At 44.0% G+C, this 24,103-nt stretch overlaps 3 protein-coding genes and 1 pseudogene across 4 annotated transcripts; 1 reads left to right on the plus strand and 3 right to left on the minus strand.

The window, feature by feature from the left end:
- Nucleotides 1–436: 436 nt before the first annotated feature.
- LOC119275595 (DDB1- and CUL4-associated factor 13-like) lies at nucleotides 437–9,216 on the minus strand. The gene is made up of 17 exons (XM_037556464.1): nucleotides 8,953–9,216; nucleotides 8,322–8,411; nucleotides 8,139–8,250; nucleotides 6,276–6,303; nucleotides 6,085–6,183; nucleotides 5,544–5,613; nucleotides 5,420–5,454; nucleotides 5,256–5,330; nucleotides 5,085–5,180; nucleotides 4,642–4,705; nucleotides 3,127–3,180; nucleotides 2,882–2,967; nucleotides 2,406–2,466; nucleotides 2,258–2,322; nucleotides 1,692–1,797; nucleotides 1,017–1,105; nucleotides 437–901 (listed from the first exon to the last, which is right to left on the minus strand). Exons 1-17 carry the CDS (start codon nucleotides 9,016–9,018, stop codon nucleotides 739–741), a joined length of 1,359 nt encoding a protein of 452 aa, XP_037412361.1. The 5' UTR covers nucleotides 9,019–9,216; the 3' UTR covers nucleotides 437–738.
- Nucleotides 9,217–9,347: 131 nt separating this feature from the next.
- On the plus strand, nucleotides 9,348–11,348 carry LOC119275596 (protein NUCLEAR FUSION DEFECTIVE 6, mitochondrial-like). 2 transcript variants are annotated; one of them, XM_037556466.1, is made up of 4 exons: nucleotides 9,348–9,562; nucleotides 9,645–9,766; nucleotides 10,236–10,272; nucleotides 11,015–11,348. In XM_037556466.1, exons 1-3 carry the CDS (start codon nucleotides 9,429–9,431, stop codon nucleotides 10,253–10,255), a joined length of 276 nt encoding a protein of 91 aa, XP_037412363.1. In that variant the 5' UTR covers nucleotides 9,348–9,428; the 3' UTR covers nucleotides 10,256–10,272; nucleotides 11,015–11,348. The 2 variants fall into 2 exon arrangements, with proteins under 2 accessions (XP_037412363.1, XP_037412364.1); XM_037556467.1 differs by lacking the exon at nucleotides 10,236–10,272.
- Nucleotides 11,349–11,549: 201 nt separating this feature from the next.
- LOC119279482 lies at nucleotides 11,550–14,169 on the minus strand (annotated as a pseudogene).
- A 212-nt stretch (nucleotides 14,170–14,381) lies between these two features.
- Nucleotides 14,382–16,885, minus strand: LOC119275597 (uncharacterized protein At4g28440-like). The gene is made up of 2 exons (XM_037556468.1): nucleotides 16,513–16,885; nucleotides 14,382–14,876 (listed from the first exon to the last, which is right to left on the minus strand). Exons 1-2 carry the CDS (start codon nucleotides 16,760–16,762, stop codon nucleotides 14,689–14,691), a joined length of 438 nt encoding a protein of 145 aa, XP_037412365.1. The 5' UTR covers nucleotides 16,763–16,885; the 3' UTR covers nucleotides 14,382–14,688.
- Nucleotides 16,886–24,103: the final 7,218 nt, after the last annotated feature.

Raw genomic sequence — 24,103 nt, forward strand, 5'->3', positions numbered from 1 at the left:
GGTAAAAAAAAAGTTGTTAGCTCAAATGATGATATCAAATGTGAAAAACGTATTACTAACACGTACTCCTACACTGTACCAGGAAATATAATGTGGGGACGAAAAATGTGACTAGTAAGCACATTTGTGATCGATGCAAACAAATTCAAGATGCATGCCACAAATATAGAAGCTCTGCATCTGTATGAGAAATAATCAGCAAACTCCCCATTGATAACGGAAACAACAAAGATAACAGAATCAGACTTCACGTGTTCACTGACTTGAGTACACCAAATGTCGCCATCTAGTCTAGGAGACAGCCGACACATAATCTTTTCTCTCTTTTTTTTTAAACTAGGCAAAAGATTTACCATTTTCATTGATTAAGAGAGAAGTTTTAGAGGTTAAGGCCAAAGGCCGAATTACAACAATCACTCTCATCCATCATAGGTGCTGGCATAAAGGCGTTCATAGAGAATAACACAGTACATACTACAGACTTTTACAGCGATTGATTGACGGAGGCATGTTGAGCTTACACTCGAGGGTCAAAAATTAGCATCGCTGAATCGCCGATACACAAGTCTTTTTTTTCATTCTTAAAAGTAATCTGGTACGCTGTCCAAGGTTTGCAAGTAACAACATAACACTACACATAATAAATATGTTCGCAGCTTCCCATTACTCACACTAGACCAAAAATAATACTCCGCCGTAATACCACTTTGCTTGGCCTCGCGATGGTCAGATCCCACCCTACTCAACTTCTGTGATGAGCCTTCTCTTCCTGAAGGGCTGCATAGTCCTGCTCCCTGGAGCACTGTGCGCTCGCCTTCTTTCTTCTTTCCGGCTTTCCGCTTCAATCATGGCACGCCTTATCTTGCCTGCCTTGTAGATCGGCTTGGGCAAGTGCTTATGTCTGCAGCGACACATCCATGCAGCATCAGCAGAATGATGGTTGCAAATGAAGGTAAACGAAAACAGGATGCTCCATGAAGTTGAAGCACTTCTCATGACAAGAAATAATGGCTTACTTGACGATCCGCCTGATTTCTGCCAGGTGACCATACCGCTCCACGACAGCATCTTGATATTCTTGCTTTTTGCGTTCCCTTGGAAGAATCTGTAGACAAATATTTGTCGACAATCATAAACCATCCCAAACATCTTACTACATAATAAAAGGCCTTAGCATAATAAAAGGCCTTAGGAACACTCAAGTCAACAATGCTTGTGTGCCAATAATACCGTATCTAACTTAAAGTGAGGCCATCAGGACCATTGTCCATGAGCCCCAAAAGTAAAACGCGAAGTGTCAGAGAAGAAGGCAAACTCATACCTTAATGAACCATTATCAAGTTTCAATCAGACAAGTAATTACCCGCTAACCTAGCTAAGCATTTTTTAACCCATAACTGAAACTCAAAAGGACAACTACTAACTGTGATGTCTTAAAGGTCACTTATATGCTCACATTTACTATTGATTCTCTGTCATTCTTAATTAAGTACATCATCTGTGTTTGGTCATGGAATATGATGTTGCTAAACAGAAGGAATAAGAGGATGTCAACAACAGACATTTATTGTGATGCTACTTCATTGGGCATCCATATGTGAGCTCAATCACATGACATGGAACTGAAGGAAGTAGCAAACGTGCCGAGACAGCAACAACTGGCAAACATTGCATGGCAAAAGAAAACTTACAACTCCCAATTGTTCTGAAGCTTTGGACTTCCACAGTCGAAGATTTGTATCATCACTGCCAGAAACTAGATAGGTCCCATCATATGTGTATTTCACACAAAACACCCTGCGTAAGGGTAAATTGGTTATAGCAGAACAGAAGTTCCATAAAAGCAAATTGTTCAAGATAAACATGGAATATGGAATAAATAAGATGGCTAACGGTAAAAACCGATAAATATATAAATGCACATGTATCAGAACTGCTACATTCCATGCTGATTCCAAGAACCATGGTTATTTGGCTGTGCATCAAGTTGCAATGGACTTCTTCTCAACGGAGCAACATATTCAACTGTAAAACTGGTTGAATTGAAAAGACTATTCTGGAACACTCAAAAGATATAGGCCAAAACTGATCTGACACTAAAATGATATGGTTGGTACCCGACAGAACAGGCTTGAGGGGTTGATAACCCATGGTACCAACTGTGGGATTAAAAGTTGGGAAACATTCTGAATTTGGGGCTTAAGATCAGGTAGACAAACTAAGGAAGGAAAAGTTAAAATAAATAACAGAAACAAACCTCTGCATCCTCTTAGTATGGTATATCTCCCTGCTATGATCACCGTTATAATTGAAGATCCGTACCTGCAAAAGCAGTAAATAAAATTGTGAAAAACCACCTAAACATGGTTACAGTGTGAACTTGGATCTACAAAAGTGGCACGTACCGTTCTATCGTAGGAACCAGTAACAAATTCCCGTCCTGTCGGGTTGTAATCAACATCCATCCTGACAACTCAACTCATGTAAGAATTGACTTCTAAAAATCGGAAGGAAAAGAATACTGCATGTTGCCAATGGGCTTGATACAGAACTACATGAATTGATAGCTTTCAGGTGTACATTGTATAATGCAAGGCAGGAACTGCAGGTCTCAGTGAGTTCAATGACACATTGACAATGAAATAGCACCCCATTAAAATCCTTATTGCAGCTTCAGTTTTGTTGATGTACCCTAGAACTTTTCCGTGTGCTATTCGTATTGACAGGAGATGTGCATATATGCTAGCACATGCATGCAATTAACATACAGATCTATATAATATTCACTCGTTTTCTCTACTAAGGGAGTGACCTTTACAGATATCTATATTTTATACTTTAAACAGGACATTAGATATTTGTATTTCCAAGTAATACTTACACTGCTGAAACATGGCCCTTGTGAACAACCTTGGCTTCATTTAGCTTTCTAGAATCAAAAGAATAACAGTTTGTATCTTCATTTGCCTATTAACAAAAAGAATCAGGACGGGAGTTCTTAGCTAAGCAAAAGCTCAAATTTTAAACAAAAATTCATATATCTTCCAGTCTGGAATAGTGTCATATAAGTTCCTTAATTAGCGCACGCATATAACAAGAACAAAATGTTTGACATTTCAATCTTACAGCAGTGAAGTTCATGGGCTCCCTAGGGTTCCAGCAAACTGAATTGCACCTTGTCTGCATAAGTAAAAATAATACATTAGCATCTCCAACTTCTCTGTAGCTCAGTGGTTACTGAGATAGAGCTGAAAAGCAATAAATATTCAGCAAGGTTCCCCAAATAATTATAAGAGCACTAAAAATAACTAAGTTAGTATGATGAACGAGAACATGCAAATTTCGACTGATCAAATATGGTTGACATTACAAGAAATTATATTAGTTGGCAGAAGATGGTGCTAGATCTAGATTTTGGACACTGTTGGCCTGGTCAAAATGGTTACTTTTAGGGATAATAAATTCCAGAACAAAAGATAGGCTTAAGATTCTGAAATGGGTTGGTTTAAAAGAAGGTCCTGGAAATCTGGAATGTCATGCGAAAAGACTAGAATGAGTTGGCATGCCAGATGATTGCAGACGAATAAATAGAGAAATCAATGCATTTGAAGATGCTCCTCAGAACTGTGTTGACAAGATCACATATTGATATTGAGGGTGACATTAATGTGTCCGCAGAAGACAGGAAGGGTCAATTCAGAAGGGCAAAGTTGTAACTAAAAAGATGTGTAAACAGATTTTAAATGTAAAAGAGATGGATATATCCAAGACCTTGCAAGGACCTATTACAATTTAATCCATATGATAGGACACATAACCATTTCTCCTGAAGAGCGGATATATCTATGTGTTCTGTAAATGCACCGTCCACTGTTCTTTCTTCCAACCCACCAGAAACTGACCAGTTTTAACTTTTAAGGTGGTTCCCACAAAGTGTTTGTTATTTTCGATATTCTTTGTACTTTCAAGTTTTTTAACTACCATAGTTTTATATTATTCTTCACTCTTTGTTAGGACCGTAATTACCTCACTCCCAGTCCCAGTGGGATAAAGACCCATCAGACCTCACTTTGGTTTTTTTAGACGCGTGCATTAGGCCCATTCCCTTCATATAGACAATTAATAGGCAGAATCATACACCAACTTGGAACTTGTTGAAGTAGGCTTAAGAGTTCTAAATCCTGGTTACACACACCAAAAGACGGGATAGAAAGAGGCATGTGAAATCTTTCTAAGTCAAGCATAATTTAGTCTAAAAAAACTGTATAATCGGTGCTTGGGTTTTCAAGGTAAACTCAAAGTTAAGCAATACCATTACCAAGATGTCTCAACAGTTCAATTTAATTTTGGCATGAAGCATCATGCAATAGTGAACTAAAACTAACACAGCCCACTATCATATGGTAATTTTAGTTGGTCTTTCTCACTTATGCTTTATGTTTCGTTTGGTGATGAACAAATGCTGATGTACTTTCAGCACAGGGTATCAGAACGAAACGGTAGACATTATGTGCACAGCATATGAGAACAAAGGAAATGTTCCCTGTACATCAAAGTGTCATAGTGTTAGCATGCTCTATCTATTTTGAATTTTCTAGGTATTGCAAGCATCCTCCACAAATAAAAGAGAATTCAACAAACCTTCATGATTAACTTTCTAGCTGGGGATGACATGCGCAGGTCAAAAAGTGTTAAACTCCGATCACTGCAAAATAAATACAATCCTATTTTAGTAGGAAAAGAAGTTTTAAGGAAAGCAAAATATCAGAATACAACATTCATAACAGAAAATTAACATTGAGAGCAACAAATACTGGAATTTTAGGGCAAATTAAAGAATAATCAACTAGAGACAAAATATAAAAGGGCACCCCGGTGCATGTAGCTCCCGCTTGAGCAGGGTCCGGGGAAGGGTCTGACCACTTTGGGTCTATTGTACGCAGCCTTTCCCTACATTTCTGCAAGAGGCTGTTTCCAGGACTTGAACCCGTGACCTCGTGGTCACAAGGCAGCAGCTTTACCACTGCGCCAAGGCTCCCCTTCAACTAGAGACAAAATATGTTGTACAGAATATCTAAAGTTACCTAGATGATGTAAGTAAAACATCAGGTTCTCCAGGATTAAACCGCACAGAAAGAACTGTATCTTTACCCCATTCGAAGGTATTTATTGGCTCCGACCTACACAAATGAAATTAGCATTGGTGGTGGTAGAAGAGACCAAAATGCTGGGGAAAAGGCTATCAGATATTATACCTGTTATGATCCCATATATCTACCTGAGCACCTACAGTTGCGAAAACATTACGATCCCACTGGTGGTCAACACCCCTAAAATTCATCAGAAGAGAAATGATTTATTCAGCAAAGAAGATGAGAGAAATCTGGAAGAAGTCAAGGCAGTGCAATAGTGCTCTTACCAAAATGCATGCTTCCATGTATAGACTGCTGACGGCTGTAAATCACATTGGCAAGGTAAGGAAATGAGATGCCATACAACATAGATAGTGCAAAACAAATGTAACGCATCCCTTCAGTGCACACCTGGGAAGCATCTCCAATAGCATCATCAGTGTTCATCATCTTACGCATAGGATCTTTCCAGAGTCTAACACTGCAATCGATAGATGGATATACATAGAAAGATCACAGACACGGATACATATTCACGAATCCCCTTCTGTATTCTACACTTTAAATAAGTAGACTTTGATGAAGTAAAGTTTAATTAATATGTTTCAAAACCTGTTTGAAATGGTTTACCACAAAAAAAAACTATGTAACGCATAAGTCAGTATGCCACTGGAGTTGCTCTTAACCTATTAATTAACTCATTTAAAAAGGGCTGCTATTTGTATTTAATGGGGCTTAATCTTGTGGTAACTTTAAGATAAAGCACAAGTCCTACACAAAATGCCTTACACATATATACTCGAGAAAGACAACGAACAGTTCCTAAGACATGGTGATTATTAATGCACCTGTTGGTTAGAGCCAACTTATTGCAAAACATAAGCAGCGAGAGAACACCACAAGGATTTAGTTGCATGACTTGAATTGAATCCATGCCTAGAAGTTAACTTACGTGCAATCAACACCGCAGGATATCAGAAGATCGCCATCTGTAGACGTTGCCAAACCTCTCACAGCACCCTGGTGTCCAGGGAACTGGCAGACTGTCTTCCTGTTTTTATTGTTGTATAGAAAATTAAAATTACAGTCACAAGTTGTAGTAAACTATTTCAAACAGCTCAGTTGATATTTTATCGGCGGTACCTTGCAGCAATGTCCCATAGTCGAATATCTGTGAACAAAACAGAAGGCACGGTTTACCACTTCCGGTACAAATTTGAACTTGATCAGAAGATGAATAAGGTAATGCATAACTGAGACCTCTTGATCTTTTTGTGTAAATTTAAATAAACGAAGGGAAAACATCAGCTTCAATACTAGAAAGGTTGAGACAAAAAATCTGTTCCAAAATCACATAGTGGCCAGATCACACACAACTGAAGCGTAAGAGATTAGATGTTGCTTGCAAATGCACAATACAAGGGGATTGGCAGCCATGCGATAGTTTCACAAAGAGGGCAGGATTATATATTCACTAGAAATGGTAAGAAGAATAAATCCGTGCCAAATATTCAAACAGTACTAACAAAATTTTCAGTGTTCAAGAAAGCGTTTTTAAGCGACGCTTAAGCACTGAGCCATGGTAAAACACTTCGTTTTGGCCCTAAGCGGTGGATCAAGCGCTTCTTTAAAATTTGGCCAGATTTTGGCTGTTTTTTTGAACTACTTCTGCCTGGCTGCTTGCACAATAATGGCAATATGTCATTTATCTTATTACTAGGGTCTGTTCAGGAACTAGTTCCTTCAGATTCTGGCCACATGATCTCTATTACGCTATGTCCATTTGAACTGAACTGCATTTTAGTTCTTATTTTGCTTGCTGTGTGAAACTGATGTGTATTTGCTGTAGTGTGAAAAGCTGTAGATGCTATTTCAATTATCTACTCCCTCCTTTCCGATTTACTCGTCGTGGTTTTAGTTCAAATTTGAACTAAAACCATGACGAGTAAATCGGAACGGAGGGAGTATGTGCTACATTTCCTATTTTCCTGTTCATATTATTCAAAAAACGTCAAATTCTGGCCAATTTTAAAAAACGCTTAAGCGCCCATTGCTCTAAGCTGTGGCCTTCCGCTTCGCTTACGCTTTCCGCTTTTTTGAACACTGAAATTTATTATTACTTGAAGTATGGCCACTCAAACTGATACTCTGTCCGGTTCAAAAAAACAGGCTGTTCTGGCCTTTTGGGTTACATGCAATCAAAAATTACAAACTGCCTATCCGCACGCTCATGTACGTAGATAGGACACATGAAAACTATATGTGTAGATTTGTCTTGAACAAGTACTTCCACCGAAATTAGGTTTATAAATATATTCCAACAGAAGTCAAATATGCATTTCAGGGCAATGAACAAAGAGACTTTTTCTTGCGAACTTGGGGGTATAGCATTAGAGCTTCTTACTCTTCAAATCCTAAGCTAACTAAACATTTCAATCAATGACCCAATGTAACTAAACAAGTCCCAACACTCCAATTGGCAGTAACATGAATGTGTCTACACTGCCATTCACATGAACCATTCCCTTTCCAGATGTCAATTCCTGAGAACGGTATGATATTAGAAGCAGAATAATTTTACGAATTTGCCATTTTAGTGTGTTGCCATCAGATACAATTGGATCACAATAGCAAATAAACTGCAGATCACTAGAACTAGATGATACTCTTGATTGGTCAACATAAAGTATTCTTAGCAACCCAGAGAAAATGCATACAAATGTTACAGGTCATATTCCAGATTTTACGTGCAAAGTGAGTCTCATGTTGACTGAGGCAAGAGTTCACTTTGAGCTCCATATGAGATTATAATGCCCTCAGGCAAAAACAAATCCAACATTTAGCAACCCTGAGGTGCAAACTAAAAAGCAGAACAGGGAAAGGTTGTATGTTATAATTTAGTGCATTGAGCTTAGTAAGCTAGTTCGTTGAAGGAGCAAATAAATAAGCATTGAACGCACTCAAAGAGACAAAAGCAGCACACTAGTGCAGAAGTATGATAATTACCCCCATCCATCGAGCCAGAAAACATAGCTTTCACATAATTCATGTTCTTTGCCATGCACGAGACAGCATCAATGTGACCATCCATTGCTCCAATAAATGGCCTGGCAAATATCTGAAATGGGGAGCAGCATAAGTCACATGAAAATATACAACATAAATGCAGATAAGGAAGATGAGACGTACCTTCTCTAACTTTGCAGCATTAAGTGCTCGAGTGTACTCAACAGCTTTCTCTTGACTACGGAGTGCTGGATCATAATTGCGGAATACTTTCTGTTGGGAGTAACAAATGCAATAGAGATTGTCATTTGTTGGGAAAAAATATAATAAAAGGCCTAAGAAAGTGACCACACAAACTTGAACCTGGGGCAATTGCATCAACACTATATTGTGAATGTTTCAACTTGTATGGCAGCTACCATGCTAACACACCGCAGAAGTATTATTCGGTCGATACATGACCGAGATATCTGATGGCTACCAAATGTTAAGATGTTCCCCCAACCTGGCGAAAGGGGAACATAGCTCTGGCAGAAGGGGATCAATTTGACCCCTCAAGAGAACTCCACCGTTTTTGTTTTTGTTTTCAGTTGAAAGGGGGGCCCTATCAATTTATAACTGGATAAAATGATAGTATTACCAACATCTGCAACTGCACGCGAACGCACTCCATGCTTAGGAAACAGTTCTCGCTTCTTATCCTACCCTATCTACAGTACGAGTATGATGACTACACTGGATGCAACGCAAGGAGTCGCAACAGACTGAGCGGGAGCACAATCAATAGAAATTACGAATGGAACGAGGGATTCACCTGCAGGTCCTGGCTGCGCTCGCGCGTGAAGTCGTCGGTGGAGCGCGATATCACCTTCACCCTCATCGCGACCGCCGATGCAGCGAGGCAGGGCAAAGGGCAAGGATATGCGGCAGGGGCGCGATGAATCCGTAGATGAAGGTGCGGGGCTAGGGTTTTGCGCCGACCAAGCTTCTCCTCCTCTAAACCCTGGTTGCCGCCGCCGCCGCCGCCGCCGTCGAGGGGGAACAAAAGGGAGAGAGGAGTAGAAGGCTTCGAAGCAAAGATCGGCGGCCGTAGAAAACAACAGGATGAAACAGGCTACCCTCAACGTTTAAGAGCCCATTGGGCCCTTCTCACACAGCCCAAGAAGAAATGGACCGAGCAGACCTATGAAAGGCCCACCCACATTGGTTCCTTCAGTTTGTGTGACTCGAGCGCAAGCTAGCCGGAAACCATCTCCCCTCTCCTCCTCCCGTCTCACCAAGCCAGCCACGATGGCCGCCGCCGCCGCCAGGTCGATGCTCCGCTCGTCCGCTTCTCTTCTCCGCGCTGCTCCGGCGAGGGCCTCTTCCTCTGCGGCGCGACCGTCCCTTCGCCGCGCGTTGGGCGCGCCCCCTCGCCTACTCAGGTACGACCTCGGCCACCAGTCGACCATGCCCCCCTCAACTAGCCAGATGTGGATTGATTGTATGGCGTTGTTCGTTGTGCAGGTCGCCAGTCGAGGCGAGCTTCTGCGTGGAGTCGCTGCTGCCGCTGCACAGCGCCACCGCCGCGGCGCGGATGACGTCTATGCTCGCCGTGCCTGGCCGAGGCCTCGGGTGGCTCACGGAAGGTGAAACTGAAACTACTCTCCCCTTCAAATGTGTTATTAATTCGTACATTAGTCTCCAAAAAATGTGTATATAAATTCATGTGTTACGGTGTAATTCAGACAAATACACATATGTCAGTAGTGTTCCTATTGTCCCCAACAATCCAACTAAAGCTAAACGCTGTAGTAGCAGTAACCTACCATAGTTGATCCCAGTGTGCATAAGAACATTGACTTGCACCACCTTAGTCTTGGTTAACATTGGTCCAAACGTGCATAACGACTTCTCTGTAACATTCACCCAATTCCTTCAACACCTGGATCGTACTATGTGCATTTCAAACACAAATCAATAGATGCAATCCACAATTCTCTCTGGCCGTGTTTCCAGCATTTAGTTTCATGTTAACATCATTCTCCAGTCCTGTTTCTAGTCTTATTGACGAAAGAGACCCACTTTTCTGTTTTTATATTTATTTCTTTGTTGTAGGGAAAGACGAAACTAGATGAAGACCAACTTGGGAAAGGTGACCACTAAAATATCTCCACCATTTTGTTGAAATATGAGTAAATGTTATGTCCCTTGCAATCTTAAACGACTACCAAACCTTGCTCCAGTATGTGTAGAAGTGCTGCCGTGCCAACTTATTGCTATATGAATCATAACTTCCTCTGGGACTCCCTACACCTTTTAAAACCATGTTTAACAATTGATAGATAATAATTACTAGACAAAACATAGGAATGATAATGGTTCCTATTATTGGAGGATTTCCTGTAAACTTAGTGACTAAGGCTCCTAATTCCACCGGAAAGAATGAATATGTTCATATTTTAGTTACATGATCTACAATTTGTGCATTGGGGCGCAAAATAAAAAATGATGATAGGTGTTACTAGTTATTGACTGGGGCAGTATTGAAGAGAACAAATTGAGAAATAATCTAAAAGTTCTAGGCGGACAACTCGCTGAAACTTTGTACCTTAAGTAGCGATTTTTTCACCTAGTGTACTGTTTGAGCGCCCCCCTAAATTGCAGGGCACTGTTTTTTAACATAGAGTATACAGTATTATAACGATTTATTTCCATGGGGAATTTTTTATCTATTTGTTTTTTTGTTCATATCATAGAGAAACTGTTTTTTTTTTACATTTGGCTATGAACTACTATGAAACACCCTGGAAAAGTAGCATATGTAATGTTTTAATTTATACATTCTTCTTAAATTCGTATAACTATCGTGATGAGTTATTATTGTTGGATAACAGCTGAAATTGATGGAGTATGATGCTGACCTGCCAACGGAGCCAGGAGATTACTAGTCTTTCAGGATGAGTTGACAAAGAAAGGAAGCATGCTTTTCTTTTTCTGTATGTGAACTACGATGAAATTTTTAATAAATGATGTTTGATATTGCTTAAACTTCATTTCCCCACCTTCATCTTCATTAACCAGAATCATTATGGTTATGTGATGAGAACTGTGCTAGGGGTGTAGAAGTTTGAATCGCTGGCAAAATGAATACTATGTTTGACCTTTTGTATGTGTTTGTTTGGTTTGTCAGCATGATCTGGTGATTAAAAGCCTGTTCCCTTTCTTTTACTGGCAATGTGGCTTGGCGTCAAGCATATATTGATCCTTTTAATCTTCACTTGGCAATCTCATTTATCTTGTACTCCCTCCGTAAACTAATATAAGAGCGTTTATAGATAACTAATTTAGTGATCTAAACGCTCTTATATTAGTTTACAGAGGGAGTACATCATTGTTGTTTCAATAATGCTCCGACAGACACTTGAAAAATATTTACACAGGCTAAAAAGGCAAGTATGCGACTCAAGGAATTCACATGTGTAGCTGTGCCCTAAATAACTTGATAACAATATGATCTGAAATCATTTACAAGCAATTTCTGTCAGTACTCGTCTATATCATTGCGAAGTAGTCACTTTGGGTAGGAAGTCCGCACTACCTTCATATGATGACTAGACAAGAACTTCATGCAGATGGGTGGCTCGATTTGGAAAATTGAAAGTAGTGCTGATGGCAATGCCCAAAGTCCATCTCCACAGATCAAACCTGATGCTACTACAACTGCAAGCTTATTTGCGTTTTTCTTATCTGTTTTCTTCCAGATAACTAACAGTAGACTCCCCAAGGCCATGTCTATTGCAATATTCGGTGCAATTAAGAATGGAATTGCCATAGCCATGGCGTTTGGAATGTAGTTACTTGCCTTCCACTTCTTTGCTTTGGCTACTGCTGACAGGCAATCCAGGCAAAAGGCCATAAGGAAGAAAGCTACACAGAACTCAATGGAGTGCCTTGGGAGTATCTTGGTTCCTTCAACACTTAAAACTGCGAGCCCACGGTATGCGGTGGCCAAGGGAGCCGAGAATACCGATCCAGCTTCCCCCAGATGCTCTTTGCCGACAAGTTTTTCGAAGGACAGGAAGACAAGCGGGTTGATCAAGCAACCAAGTGCAGTCCCAATTGCTTGGCTTATGAACATGGACAGTGGCGAGGTGAGTGTTAGGTATCCTGTCTTGAAGTCATGCATGAGCTCAGCGGCATTGCCAATGATCATCAACATGACACCACAGGCAGCAAGACCGGCAATGGCGCCACCAGATGCTTCACCAACCCATGCCCCAACAAGGAATATAGCAAGCTTCGCGTAGACGGGTGCCAGGGACCAGTCACACAGTCCAGAAGCATATGAATTGCAGAATGCCAGGATGGGAGCGACAGCGTATAATAAGGCCACATGGTAATATCGGATCTGTGGGAAGATACGTGGAACAAAGATTGCTGAGACGGCTGCGAGGAGGATGTAGCCAGCAACCGAGACATAGTCCGGCAGTCCTTCGTTCAGAAAGATCTTGTTCCTCCGACGCTCATCATAGCTAAGAGCTGTTTGTTTATCTGAATTTCCATCGGCTGGTATGTTGGTACTGCCTGGATTCCGTTGCTGGCGATTCTTGTGGAAGTGGTTGGCAGCCCTTATGGTGATTGAACCCAGTTGGAACAGACAATCCCCAAGCACCATCGATATGCCCATGGGCACCTGTTTCATGGAAGCAGCAAACATGGTCAGCGAAGTGTGAAGACTGAAACATCTGATCAAGTAGGAACCATGGTAAAGTTCAGACAGAATTCTGTCATCACTCACCTTGTATCCATTGATTCCCCTGAAATTTGTCGGCGAAGGATCGTTGTACCAGTCCCCTTTCTTGCTCTGGAGGGTTGGCCACAGGATGAAGGAGGTAATGATAGACCCGAAAAGCATGGAGAAGTTGATGAGGACAGGGCAGATCATGCCCACGCCGACGAGACTCGCGGAGAAATCAAAGTAAAACTTCTGCTTATATGCCTTCAATCCGAACATGGGAAAATCTTGGAAGCCGCAGCCGCTTCCTCCCGTGTAAACCCACTGGAAGGATGCCCACATGAAGCTTCCAACAATGGCTTTGGACATGGCCATCACTTGCTTCCTAAGGAGGGGAGGAGAGAAAACAATAATGCCGGTTAAGCTTACAAACGGCATAGTGAAGAACCAGCAGGTTACAAAATGGCATTGTGTTTACTTTGCTGTTGCGGCTCCCGCTGGTGTATGGAAGCTGTTGACGATTCCGGCGATAGCCGAACCAGATGGATACATCAGTTTGTAGTCCAGTATCATGAGCTGCCAAACAATGGCGAAATGTCTCAGTTTTTTCATAGCAAAGACATGGAAATGGTGGTGACTCTTGGTCGGAAACTTCACCTTCCGCAGCGGGAGGGTGCAGAACAAGCTGGCGAAGGTGACGAGGCCGAGGAAAGCCACCACGTTCCCGGTGTGCAGCGTGTACACGTCCTTGCCGGTGCCGGTCCCGCCGGCGGACTTGGCCACCGTCTCGGTCATCGCGAGTAGGTAGGTCGTGAAACCACCTGCAAATGGCAAATCACGGCCGCCGGCTGAGCAAAAAACCTGGTGGAAATGGCCGTGTGCGTGCGCGGCTGCGTGGACGGGCGGACGTACGGTACCGTAGAAGGAGAGGGTGGAGCAGGAGATGACGCAGGTCTGGAGGACGACGTTCTCCTGCCTGGTGAAGGGCTGGGAGGCGACGCCGAAGCGGGCCAGCAGCCGCGTCCACGACTTGATCACGAAGAAGCCGAGGAGGCTCGCCACGATGTTGAACGTCGGGCCGACGCCGGCCGTCAGCCCGATCCGCATCGACATGAAGCTCAGCACGGCGCCCAGCACCGCACTCACAGCCACCGACCGCGCCGTGACCTGCCGCCACCACGGCGGCGGCGGCTGGCCCGCGAACGCCACCTCCACAGATGGCTCCTCGTCGCCATCCTGTCCGGCGGCGACGGCTGCTGCAAATTCTGCCTCCTCCTCCGACCGTGGATGCCGACGACCGGCGACGGGAGCCATGTTTGCCTGAGGCCTTGCCTCAGCCGCTAGTTTCGTTTTGAGCACGTTCGCCAAAAGTGTTGGCCTTGCTAGGCCTTGCCTTTTTTAACTGTCACCAACATAAGCGTTGCTTTTTATAGCCGTAGCATGTCTGGAACAGCAGATGACTATGGTTTTACCGGATCTCAACGAAAATTCTGTTCTGGACAAGTCAATATAACATCAACACAATGTAACAGCAATTCAACACAATATGTAATGGCAGTTCATTCCATTTGATCTCTAAAGCTCAGCGCAACATGGCGGCACGCTGACCTTGTTCCATTACAACAGCAATACAAGCAGTGCCAAGAGGAATCACAATCCGGTAAGATGCATGGAAAGCTCAGTTTGATCCATCGAACATTCTAGCTCAAGTGATACAATCTTGATCTTATCTACTACCACCATAAGAAATAAACAAGCTTACCAAAGGCTTGATAATATTCATTCATAGTGCTTCGTTTTTATGGCGGGAAAAGGGCAGGGAAACTTCAACAATTACTCAGCCACGTTAACCAGCTCGTACTCTACTTGCGACAAATTGTTCTCTTCATTCACAGTAAAGCTGGCAGGTTCTGTAGCTTCTACCCGCCCCCACTTGTCCACCGCAAGCCTCATCGAAGCTTTGAACATGTCAATTTTAGCATTGCGCAAGATGGCTGTAGCACCAACTTTCAACAGGTCAACTGCATAGTAGATCATACCATCAGTCCATAGTACATGCATCATGAAATAGAATCCCCTATACTATACAATGACCATGAGCAACTAAAAAGATGTACAAGATCTGAAAAATGACATGAGTACAGGATTCCTAACATGCATAACATCAAAAGGTGCTACTGCCGCTTATAACAGCCATTGGGTTGTGAGTTCTGACCATGCAATTAATTAACAGGTGAAAGAAGAGTATGGTATGTCAGAAGGTAGTAGTGCTATATTAGGATGCTTTTCTCTGTCATGTATGACATCAAAGGACAAAGAAATTTGTACTATCAATATGGTATGTCAGACTATGGTTTCCAGTTGAAGACATGGAGAGAGAGGAAGATCTAGTATCAAAAACATGGTCAGATGTACTTCGTGCATGTATGGTGAAATAATAGCTCAACTGGACACTGAAAAGAATGCATCACCTGCACATATAGAAATATAGTACCCTCATTTGGATTCAAATAAACAATAGCGCAATACAAGATTGGAAAAGAATGGTGTGCTGTTTCGGAAATTGGAAAAACAATATCAGGTCCAAGTCAATCCAACTGTGTAGATGGCCGCTGGCCAGCAGAACTGTAGGATGGCAGGTAATGGTAGTCAACAACTTTTGTTTGTCGTGCAGCCTTTTTTAATCAACTATGCATCATTAGATTTGCTATTTTGTTTTCATAATTGCTTCAGGACAAAACCTAATCAATTTTCTCTACAGGCCAACAAACAAACAACAAACAACAACAAAGCCTCTAGTCCCAAACAAGTTGGGGCAGGCTAGAGGTGAAACCCATAAGATCTCGTGACCAACTCATGGTTCTGGCACATGGATAGCAAGCTTCCACGCACCCCTGTCCATGGCTAGTTCTTTGGTGATACTCCAATCCTTCAAATCTCTCTTTACGGAGTCCTCCCATGTCAAGTTTGGTCTACCCCAACCTCTCTTGACATTATCAGCACGCTTTAGCCGTCCACTATGCACTGGAGCTTCTGGAGGCCTGCGCTGAATACGCCCAAACCATCTCAGACGATGTTGGACAAGCTTCTCTTCAATCGGTACAGGCCAACAAAAACTGGTTTATTTTCAGCAGAGATGCTTGCTGATCCTTCATGTGTGTAAATTTTTAAGAAGCTATTGGATCAATTACTGGGCAGATGCAGATCGCCACACTTTGTGGCGACAGGCCTGGCGGTTGTCTCAGGTCGTGCAGGAAGCGTTCACTGGGAACTTGTAATCTGGGAAATTGTAGTGCCTTGAACGCAGAAAGGCGCTTTCCCTTTCTGCTGTTTTGGCATCTGAAATGTACTGCCTCTGTTCCAAAATATAATCTGTAGTTTGACTACTAAAATCGTAATACCAACCATCCAGATAACCATCTATTCATCATAAAACATATGGCCAGATGGCCTAAACTGTAAAACGAAGTGACAACCACAAGATTTACACCTCTTATCCTACCGTCGCCACTATTAAAGCTGCACAAATTTAGAAGCACCTAACCATCATAGACTATTATCTACGAATCCAAACAGACTAGCGCAAGAAGACCGTGTCCTAACAAATCTACCATAAGGCACCCTATGCCAAGGCCAAGGAGTGGCAACCCCAATCACCTTGGTCGTTGCGGGCGGTAAAGATGATGGAGCCAGTCTCGTCGCCCACGAGGCACTCCGCGATGCGGGGGGCGCGGGCGGAGGAGGAGGCCGGCGCACCAGTGCGCACGCGGCCAGGGACGGGGTTGGCGCTGACGACCTTGACGATGAGGGTGTGGCCGTTGGTGCCCGGCTTGAGCTGGTCCACCTTGACGAACACCGGCTTCCTGAGCGCCGGCTTCTCGCCGCCCTGCGCCGCCGCCGTCGACATCGCGGGGGGTGGTGGTGGGGTGGTTTTCGGATCGAGTCGTGCCTGGGTGGGGGTTTGCGGTTGCGGGGGTGGTTGGGAAACCCTAGAGTTTCGGTGGGGAGCTGGGAGTGGTGGTAGAGGGAGCAGACGGCAGTGAGGCTTGTTGTAGTGCGAGCTTCGGGCTGTAAGAATTGGGCTGAGCCTGATCCATTAGAGGATAATGGGCTGCATAGTTTCAAATTGGCCTAGTAAATGATCCAATAATTTTGAACGTTTCCCTACAAAAAAAATTCAGTTTTTTCCCTCTAGCTAGGGTTTTGCCTTCTCCCGGTGGCGATCCAGCCGCCGTCGAGCTCTTACCTTCCCACCTCCGATCCCACCCGGATTTTCACGGCTCGGGCTGATTAAGGGGTGATCTAGCATCACTCCCCGGCCTTGGCGTGTCATCTGGCGATTGATTTGGAGAGTTAGGGTCAGCTTCAAAAGCCCGATTCGTTTTTCTCGGGCTAGGGTTTCAGGTTTTCAGCGGCGATGGGATCGAAGGCTTCTGGGGCATCGAGTTCCACCTCCGCCTCTGAAGTTGAGAAGATGATGGCCGAACTAGGCCTTCGGGAAGAAGATTTGGATGATGTAGTCTTCGACGAGAAGACGGCGCCACCGGATGCGACAAGATGGATGGTTGTTGCTAGGGTTCACATCGATAAACCCTACAGCCAGTACTGGTTCTTTAAGAACATGCGGGCCGCTTGGGATCTGGCGCATGAGGTGAAATTCCGCCCTTTGGAGGATAATCTGTACACAATCCAGTTTTTCTACCTTGGTGATTGGGAGCGTGTGAAGCAAGAGGGACCGTGGAACTTCAGAGGAAACGCCGTCATTATCACGCCCTATGATGGAATGACCAAGCCGACTGAAGTAGTGCTGGATAGTCTAGACATCTGGATTTAGATTCATGACGTCCCGGACCTGTATGCTCATCTGGTGACGCCGCTTGCGGCTAAAGTTGGAGAGGTCTTGTTCACAGAAAATGTGACTCGGGATTTTGCTGGAATTTTTTATCGAGTGTGGGTCAGGATCAATGTGAACAAGCCCTTGAAGAACGCTGTGACAATGATCCGCGACGGAAAACGCCAGATTTATCGAGTCAAATATGAACGCCTCCTGGACTGGTGTGCCGTTTGTCGACACTTAGGTCATGTTTATAAAGAACATGGCGATGGCATACATCCTCCATCTGCGCTGTTTTTCAAGGATTTGAAGGCTGCATGGAATATGAGGGTAGGGGCTGGACCTGGACGTGGAAGAGGACGCCGCGGTGGACGGCGTGGTGGCCGAGCTGGTCGTGGCAGGACTTCTGAGTACCCTGATGATGATGAGGCCCGTTATCCTAGCAATGGTTACCCTGATAAGTTATGGATGAGGGAGAGGAGAACAGGAAGAGATCAACGGGGGAGCAGAGGGAGGGCGCACTTTTGGCCCTCCTGTCAACCATGGGAAGTAACTTGGAACTTGTCAATGCATCTGCACCGGTTAGCCCTTCATCTAAGCAAGATCCGAAAAGGTCTCGTATCATCACTGACAAGAGCAGCCTGAAGAAGGGTGATGTCCCAGAGAAACAACATGATGCAAAAACGGCGACCTCCCGAGTGGAGGATCGCCGAGCACAATGAATATCCTATGTTGGAATTGTCGCGGTGCGGGTAAAGCCGCGACAATTCGAGAGCTTCGCGATTTAGCGAAGCAATTTGCCCCCACCATATTGTGTATAGTGGAGACTCAGATATCAAAAGCACGAGTGGAAAGTCTTGCTGGTACTTTAGGATTTAATCATGCTTATGTTGTTAGTAGTTCTGGTCATAGTGGAGGCTTAGGCCTTTTTTGGAATGATGGAATAAAGTTGGATGTTTTTGGTTACTCTGAGTATCATGTGGATGTAAAAGTTGCCATGCCAAACTATGCTGAATGGAGACTTACGTGTGTTTATGGTGAGGCGCAGGTCGGAGAAAGATACAAAACATGGGACAAGTTGAAGGCAATCTCAAGCGCTAGCTCACTGCCATGGCTATGCATTGGGGATTTTAATGAGGTTTTGCACTTACATGAACATGTGGGGTCAGGGCAGAGGAGAAGATCCCAAATACAAGGCTTCAGAGATGCAGTGGATGTTTGTGCTTTGGTTGATCTGGGTGTTGGGTTTCGTAGTAATTTCAAAAAATTTCCTACGCGCACACAGGATCATGTGATGCATAGCAACGAGAGGAGAGTGTTGTCTACGTACCCAACGCAGACCGACTGCGGAAGCGATGACACAACGTAGAGGAAGTAGTCGTACGTCTTCACGATCCAACCGATCAAGCACCGAAACTACGGCACCTCCGAGTTTGAGCACACGTTCAGCTCGATGACGATCCCCGGACTCCGATCCAGCAAAGTGTCGGGGAAGAGTTTCGTCAGCACGACGGCGTGGTGACGATCTTGATGAACTACAGCAGCAGGGCTTCTCCTAAACTCCGCTACGGTATTATCGAGGAATATGGTGGCAGGGGGCACCGCACACGGCTAAGGAATCGATCACGTGGATCAACTTGTGTCAACTTGTGTGTTTAGAGGTGCCCCTGCCTCCGTATATAAAGGAGGAGAGGAGGGAAGGCTGGCCGGCCAAGGGGGGGAGGCGCAGGAGAGTCCTACTCCCACTGGGAGTAGGATTCCCCCTCCAATCCTAGTCCAACTAGGATTCCTCGGAGGAGAAAAGAGGAGGAGGGGGCCGGCCACCTCTCCTAGTCCTAATAGGACTAGGGGAAGGGGGGGCGCGCAGCCCATCTAGGGCAGCCCCTTCTCTTTTCCACTAAGGCCCACTGTGGCCCAAATAGCTCCCGGGGGGTTCCGGTAACCCTCCCGGTATTCCGGTAAAATCCCGATTTCACCCGGAACACTTCCGATATCCAAATATAGGCTTCCAATATATCAATCTTTACGTCTCGACCATTTCGAGACTCCTCGTCATGTCCGTGATCACATCCGGGACTCCGAACAACCTTCGGTACATCAAAATGCATAAACTCATAATATAACTGTCATCGTAACCTTAAGCGTGCGGACCCTACGGGTTCGAGAACAATGTAGACATGACCGAGACACGTCTCTGGTCAATAACCAATAGCGGGACCTGGATGCCCATATTGGCTCCTACATATTCTACGAAGATCTTTATCGGTCAGACCGCATAACAACATACGTTGTTCCCTTTGTCATCGGTATGTTACTTGCCCGAGATTCGATCGTCGGTATCCAATACCTAGTTCAATCTCGTTAACGGCAAGTCTCTTTACTCGTTCCGTAATACATCATCTCACAACTAACATATTAGTTGTAATGCTTGCAAGGCTTATGTGATGTGTATTACCGAGAGGGCCCAGAGATACCTCTCTGACAATCGGAGTGACAAATCCTAATCTCGAAATACGCCAACCCAACATCGACCATTGGAGACACCTGTAGTACTCCTTTATAATCACCCATTTACGTTGTGACGTTTGGTAGTACCCAAAGTGTTCCTCCGGTAAACGGGAGTTGCATAATCTCATAGTCGTAGGAACATGTATAAGTCATGAAGAAAGCAATAGCAACATACTAAACGATCAGGTGCTAAGCTAATGGAATGGGTCATGTCAATCAGATCATTCTACTAATGATGTGACCTCGTTAATCAAATAACAACTCATTGTTCATGGTTAGGAAACATAACCATCTTTGATTAACGAGCTAGTCAAGTAGAGGCATACTAGTGACACTCTGTTTGTCTATGTATTCACACATGTATTATGTTTCCGGAAAATACAATTCTAGCATGAATAATAAACATTTATCATGATTATAAGGAAATAAATAATAACTTTATTATTGCCTCTAGGGCATATTTCCTTCATATCATCCATATAAGCTTCCACATTCCGACTGATTTGGGTGAGTAGACACTTCTGAATCATTCGCATAAAAGTGGCTCCGGCATTCTTGAGGCCGAATGGCATGGTGATATAGCAGAAGCACCCGAATGGAGTGATGAAAGCTGTTTTTACCTCATCGGGCCCGTACAGACGGATCTGGTGGTACCCGGAGTAAGCATCTAAAAAAGACAACCTCTCGCATCCCGCGGTCGAGTCAACAATTTGATCTATGCGAGGGAGAGGAAAGTGATCTTTCGGGCAGGCCCGGTTGATGTGCTTGAAATCAATGCACATTCGGAGCGACTTGTCCTTCTTAGGAACCATGACGACATTAGCGAGCCACTCGGAGTGGTATATCTCTCGGATAAATCCTGCCGCCAACAGTCGAGCCACTTCTTCACCGATGGCCTTTCTCTTCTGGACGGCGGACCGCCGAAGATGCTCTTTGACTGGTTTTGCAGACGAGTCGACTCTTAGGCGATGCTCAGCCAGTCCCCTGGGAACACCTGGCATGTCAGCGGGCTTCCATGCAAAAATGTCCCAGTTCTCACGGAGGAACTGGATGAGCGCTTCTTCCTATTTTGGGTCGAGTGTTATGGAGATGCGGGTCGTGTTGGGTTTCGTAGTAATTTCAAAAATTTTCCTACGCGCACACAGGATCATGTGATGCATAGCAACGAGAGGAGAGTGTTGTCTACGTACCCAGCGCAGACCGACTGCGGAAGCAATGACACGACGTAGAGGAAGTAGTCGTACGTCTTCACGATCCAACCGATCAAGCACCGAAACTACGGCACCTCCGAGTTCGAGCACACGTTCAGCTCGATGACGATCCCCGGACTCCGATCCAGCAAAGTGTCGGGGAAGAGTTTCGTCAGCACGACGGCGTGGTGACGATCTTGATGAACTACAGCAGCAGGGCTTCGCCTAAACTCCGCTACAGTATTATCGAGGAATATGGTGGCAGGGGGCACCGCACACGGCTAAGGAATCGATCACGTGGATCAACTTGTGTCAACTTGTGTGTTTAGAGGTGCCCCTGCCTCCATATATAAAGGAGGAGAGGAGGGGAGGCTGGCCGGCCAAGGGGGGGAGGCGCAGGAGAGTCCTACTCCCTCTGGGAGTAGGATTCCCCCTCCAATCCTAGTCCAACTAGGATTCCTCGGAGGGGAAAAGAGGAGGAGGGGGCCGGCCACCTCTCCTAGTCCTAATAGGACTAGGGGAAGGGGGGGCGCGCAGCCCATCTAGGGCAGCCCCTTCTCTTTTCCACTAAGGCCCACTATGGCCCAAATAGCTCCCGGGGGGTTCCGGTAACCCTCCCGGTATTCCGGTAAAATCCCGATTTCACCCGGAACACTTCCGATATCCAAATATAGGCTTCCAATATATCAATCTTTACGTCTCGACCATTTCGAGACTCCTCGTCATGTCCGTGATCACATCCGGGACTCCGAACAACCTTCGGTACATCAAAATGCATAAACTCATAATATAACTGTCATCGTAACCTTAAGCGTGCGGACCCTACGGGTTCGAGAACAATGTAGACATGACCGAGACACGTCTCTGGTCAATAACCAATAGCGGGACCTGGATGCCCATATTGACTCCTACATATTCTACGAAGATCTTTATCGGTCAGACCGCATAACAACATACGTTGTTCCCTTTGTCATCGGTATGTTACTTGCCCGAGATTCGATCGTCGGTATCCAATACCTAGTTCAATCTCGTTACCGGCAAGTCTCTTTACTCGTTCCGTAATACATCATCTCACAACTAACATATTAGTTGTAATGCTTGCAAGGCTTATGTGATGTGTATTACCGAGAGGGCCCAGAGATACCTCTCCGACAACCGGAGTGACAAATCCTAATCTCGAAATACGCCAACCCAACATCGACCATTGGAGACACCTGTAGTACTCCTTTATAATCACCCAGTTACGTTGTGACGTTTGGTAGTACCCAAAGTGTTCCTCCGGTAAACGGGAGTTGCATAATCTCATAGTCATAGGAACATGTATAAGTCATGAAGAAAGCAATATCAACATACTAAACGATCGGGTGCTAAGCTAATGGAATGGGTCATGTCAATCAGATCATTCAACTAATGATGTGACCTCGTTAATCAAATAACAACTCATTGTTCATGGTCAGGAAACATAACCATCTTTGATTAACGAGCTAGTCAAGTAGAGGCATACTAGTGACACTTTGTTTGTCTATGTATTCACACATGTATTATGTTTCCGGTTAATACAATTCTAGCATGAATAATAAACATTTATCATGATTATAAGGAAATAAATAATAACTTTATTATTGCCTCTAGGGCATATTTCCTTCAGTCTCCCACTTGCACTAGAGTCAATAATCTAGTTCACATCGCCATGTGATTTAACAGCAATAGTTCACATCACCATGTGATTAACACCCATAGTTCACATCGATATGTGATCAACACCCAAAGGGTTTTACTAGATTCAGTCATCTAGTTCACATCGCTATGTGATTAACACCCAAGGAGTACTAAGGTGCGATCATGTTTTGCTTGTGAGAGAATCTTAGTCAACGGGTCTGTCACATTCAGATCCGTAAGTATTTTGCAAATATTTATGTCAACAATGCTCTACACGGAGCTACTCTAGCTAATTGCTCCCACTTTTCAATATGTATCCAGGTTGAGACTTAGTGTCATCTGGATCAGTGTAAAAGTTTGCACTGATGTAACTTTTACAACAAACTCTTTTATCACCTCCATAATCGAGAAACATCTCCTTAGTCCTTACTAAGGATATTCTTGACCAATGTCTAGTGATCTACTCCTAGATCACTATTGTACTCTCTTGCCAAATTCAGAGCAAGGTATACAATAGGTCTGGTACATAGCATAGCATACTTTATAGAACCTATGACTGAGGCACAGGGAATGACTTTTCATTCTCTTTCTATTTTCTGCTGTGGTCGGGATTTGAGTCTTACTCAATTTCATACCTTTGCAACACAGGCAAGAACTCTTTCTTTGACTGTTCCATTTTGAACTATTTCAAAATCTTGCCAAGGTATGTACTCATTGAAAATCTTATCAAGCGTCTTGATCTATCTCAATAGATCTTGATGCTCAATATGTAAGTAGCTTTTACTGAGGTCTTTTCCTTTTAAAGAACTCCTTTAAAACACTCCTTTATGCTTTGCAGAAAAAATTCTACATCATTTCTGATCAACAATATGTCACTCACATATACTAATCAGAAAGGTTGTAGTGCTCCTACTCACTTTATTGTAAATACAGGCTTCATTGTAAGTCCATATAAAACTATATGCTTTGATCAACTTATCAAAGCGTATATTCCAACTCCGAGATGCTTGTACCAGTCCATAGATGGATCAGTGGAACTTGCACATTTTGTTAGCAC

This window comes from Triticum dicoccoides, chromosome 3B (genome assembly GCF_002162155.2).
Source record: "Triticum dicoccoides isolate Atlit2015 ecotype Zavitan chromosome 3B, WEW_v2.0, whole genome shotgun sequence".
Classification (NCBI taxonomy): Eukaryota; Viridiplantae; Streptophyta; class Magnoliopsida; order Poales; family Poaceae; genus Triticum; species Triticum dicoccoides.

Bases quoted from the DNA above. Each gene is read 5' to 3' on its own strand.
- LOC119275595 (XM_037556464.1), bottom strand. From the start codon at position 9,018: ATGAGGGTGAAGGTGATATCGCGCTCCACCGACGACTTCACGCGCGAG. The intron at 5,614-6,084 runs GTAAGTTAACTT...TATCGATTGCAG, and splicing joins TCCTGCGGTGTTGATTGCAC to TGTTAGACTCTGGAAAGATC. The intron at 5,181-5,255 runs GTATAATATCTG...TCATTTGTGTAG, and splicing joins GATATATGGGATCATAACAG to GTCGGAGCCAATAAATACCT.
- LOC119275596 (XM_037556466.1), top strand. From the start codon at position 9,429: ATGGCCGCCGCCGCCGCCAGGTCGATGCTCCGCTCGTCCGCTTCTCTT. The intron at 9,563-9,644 runs GTACGACCTCGG...TTCGTTGTGCAG, and splicing joins GCGCCCCCTCGCCTACTCAG to GTCGCCAGTCGAGGCGAGCT. The intron at 9,767-10,235 runs GTGAAACTGAAA...TCTTTGTTGTAG, and splicing joins CCTCGGGTGGCTCACGGAAG to GGAAAGACGAAACTAGATGA.
- LOC119275597 (XM_037556468.1), bottom strand. From the start codon at position 16,762: ATGTCGACGGCGGCGGCGCAGGGCGGCGAGAAGCCGGCGCTCAGGAAG. The intron at 14,877-16,512 runs GTGATTGGGGTT...TCTACTATGCAG, and splicing joins TACCGCCCGCAACGACCAAG to TTGACCTGTTGAAAGTTGGT.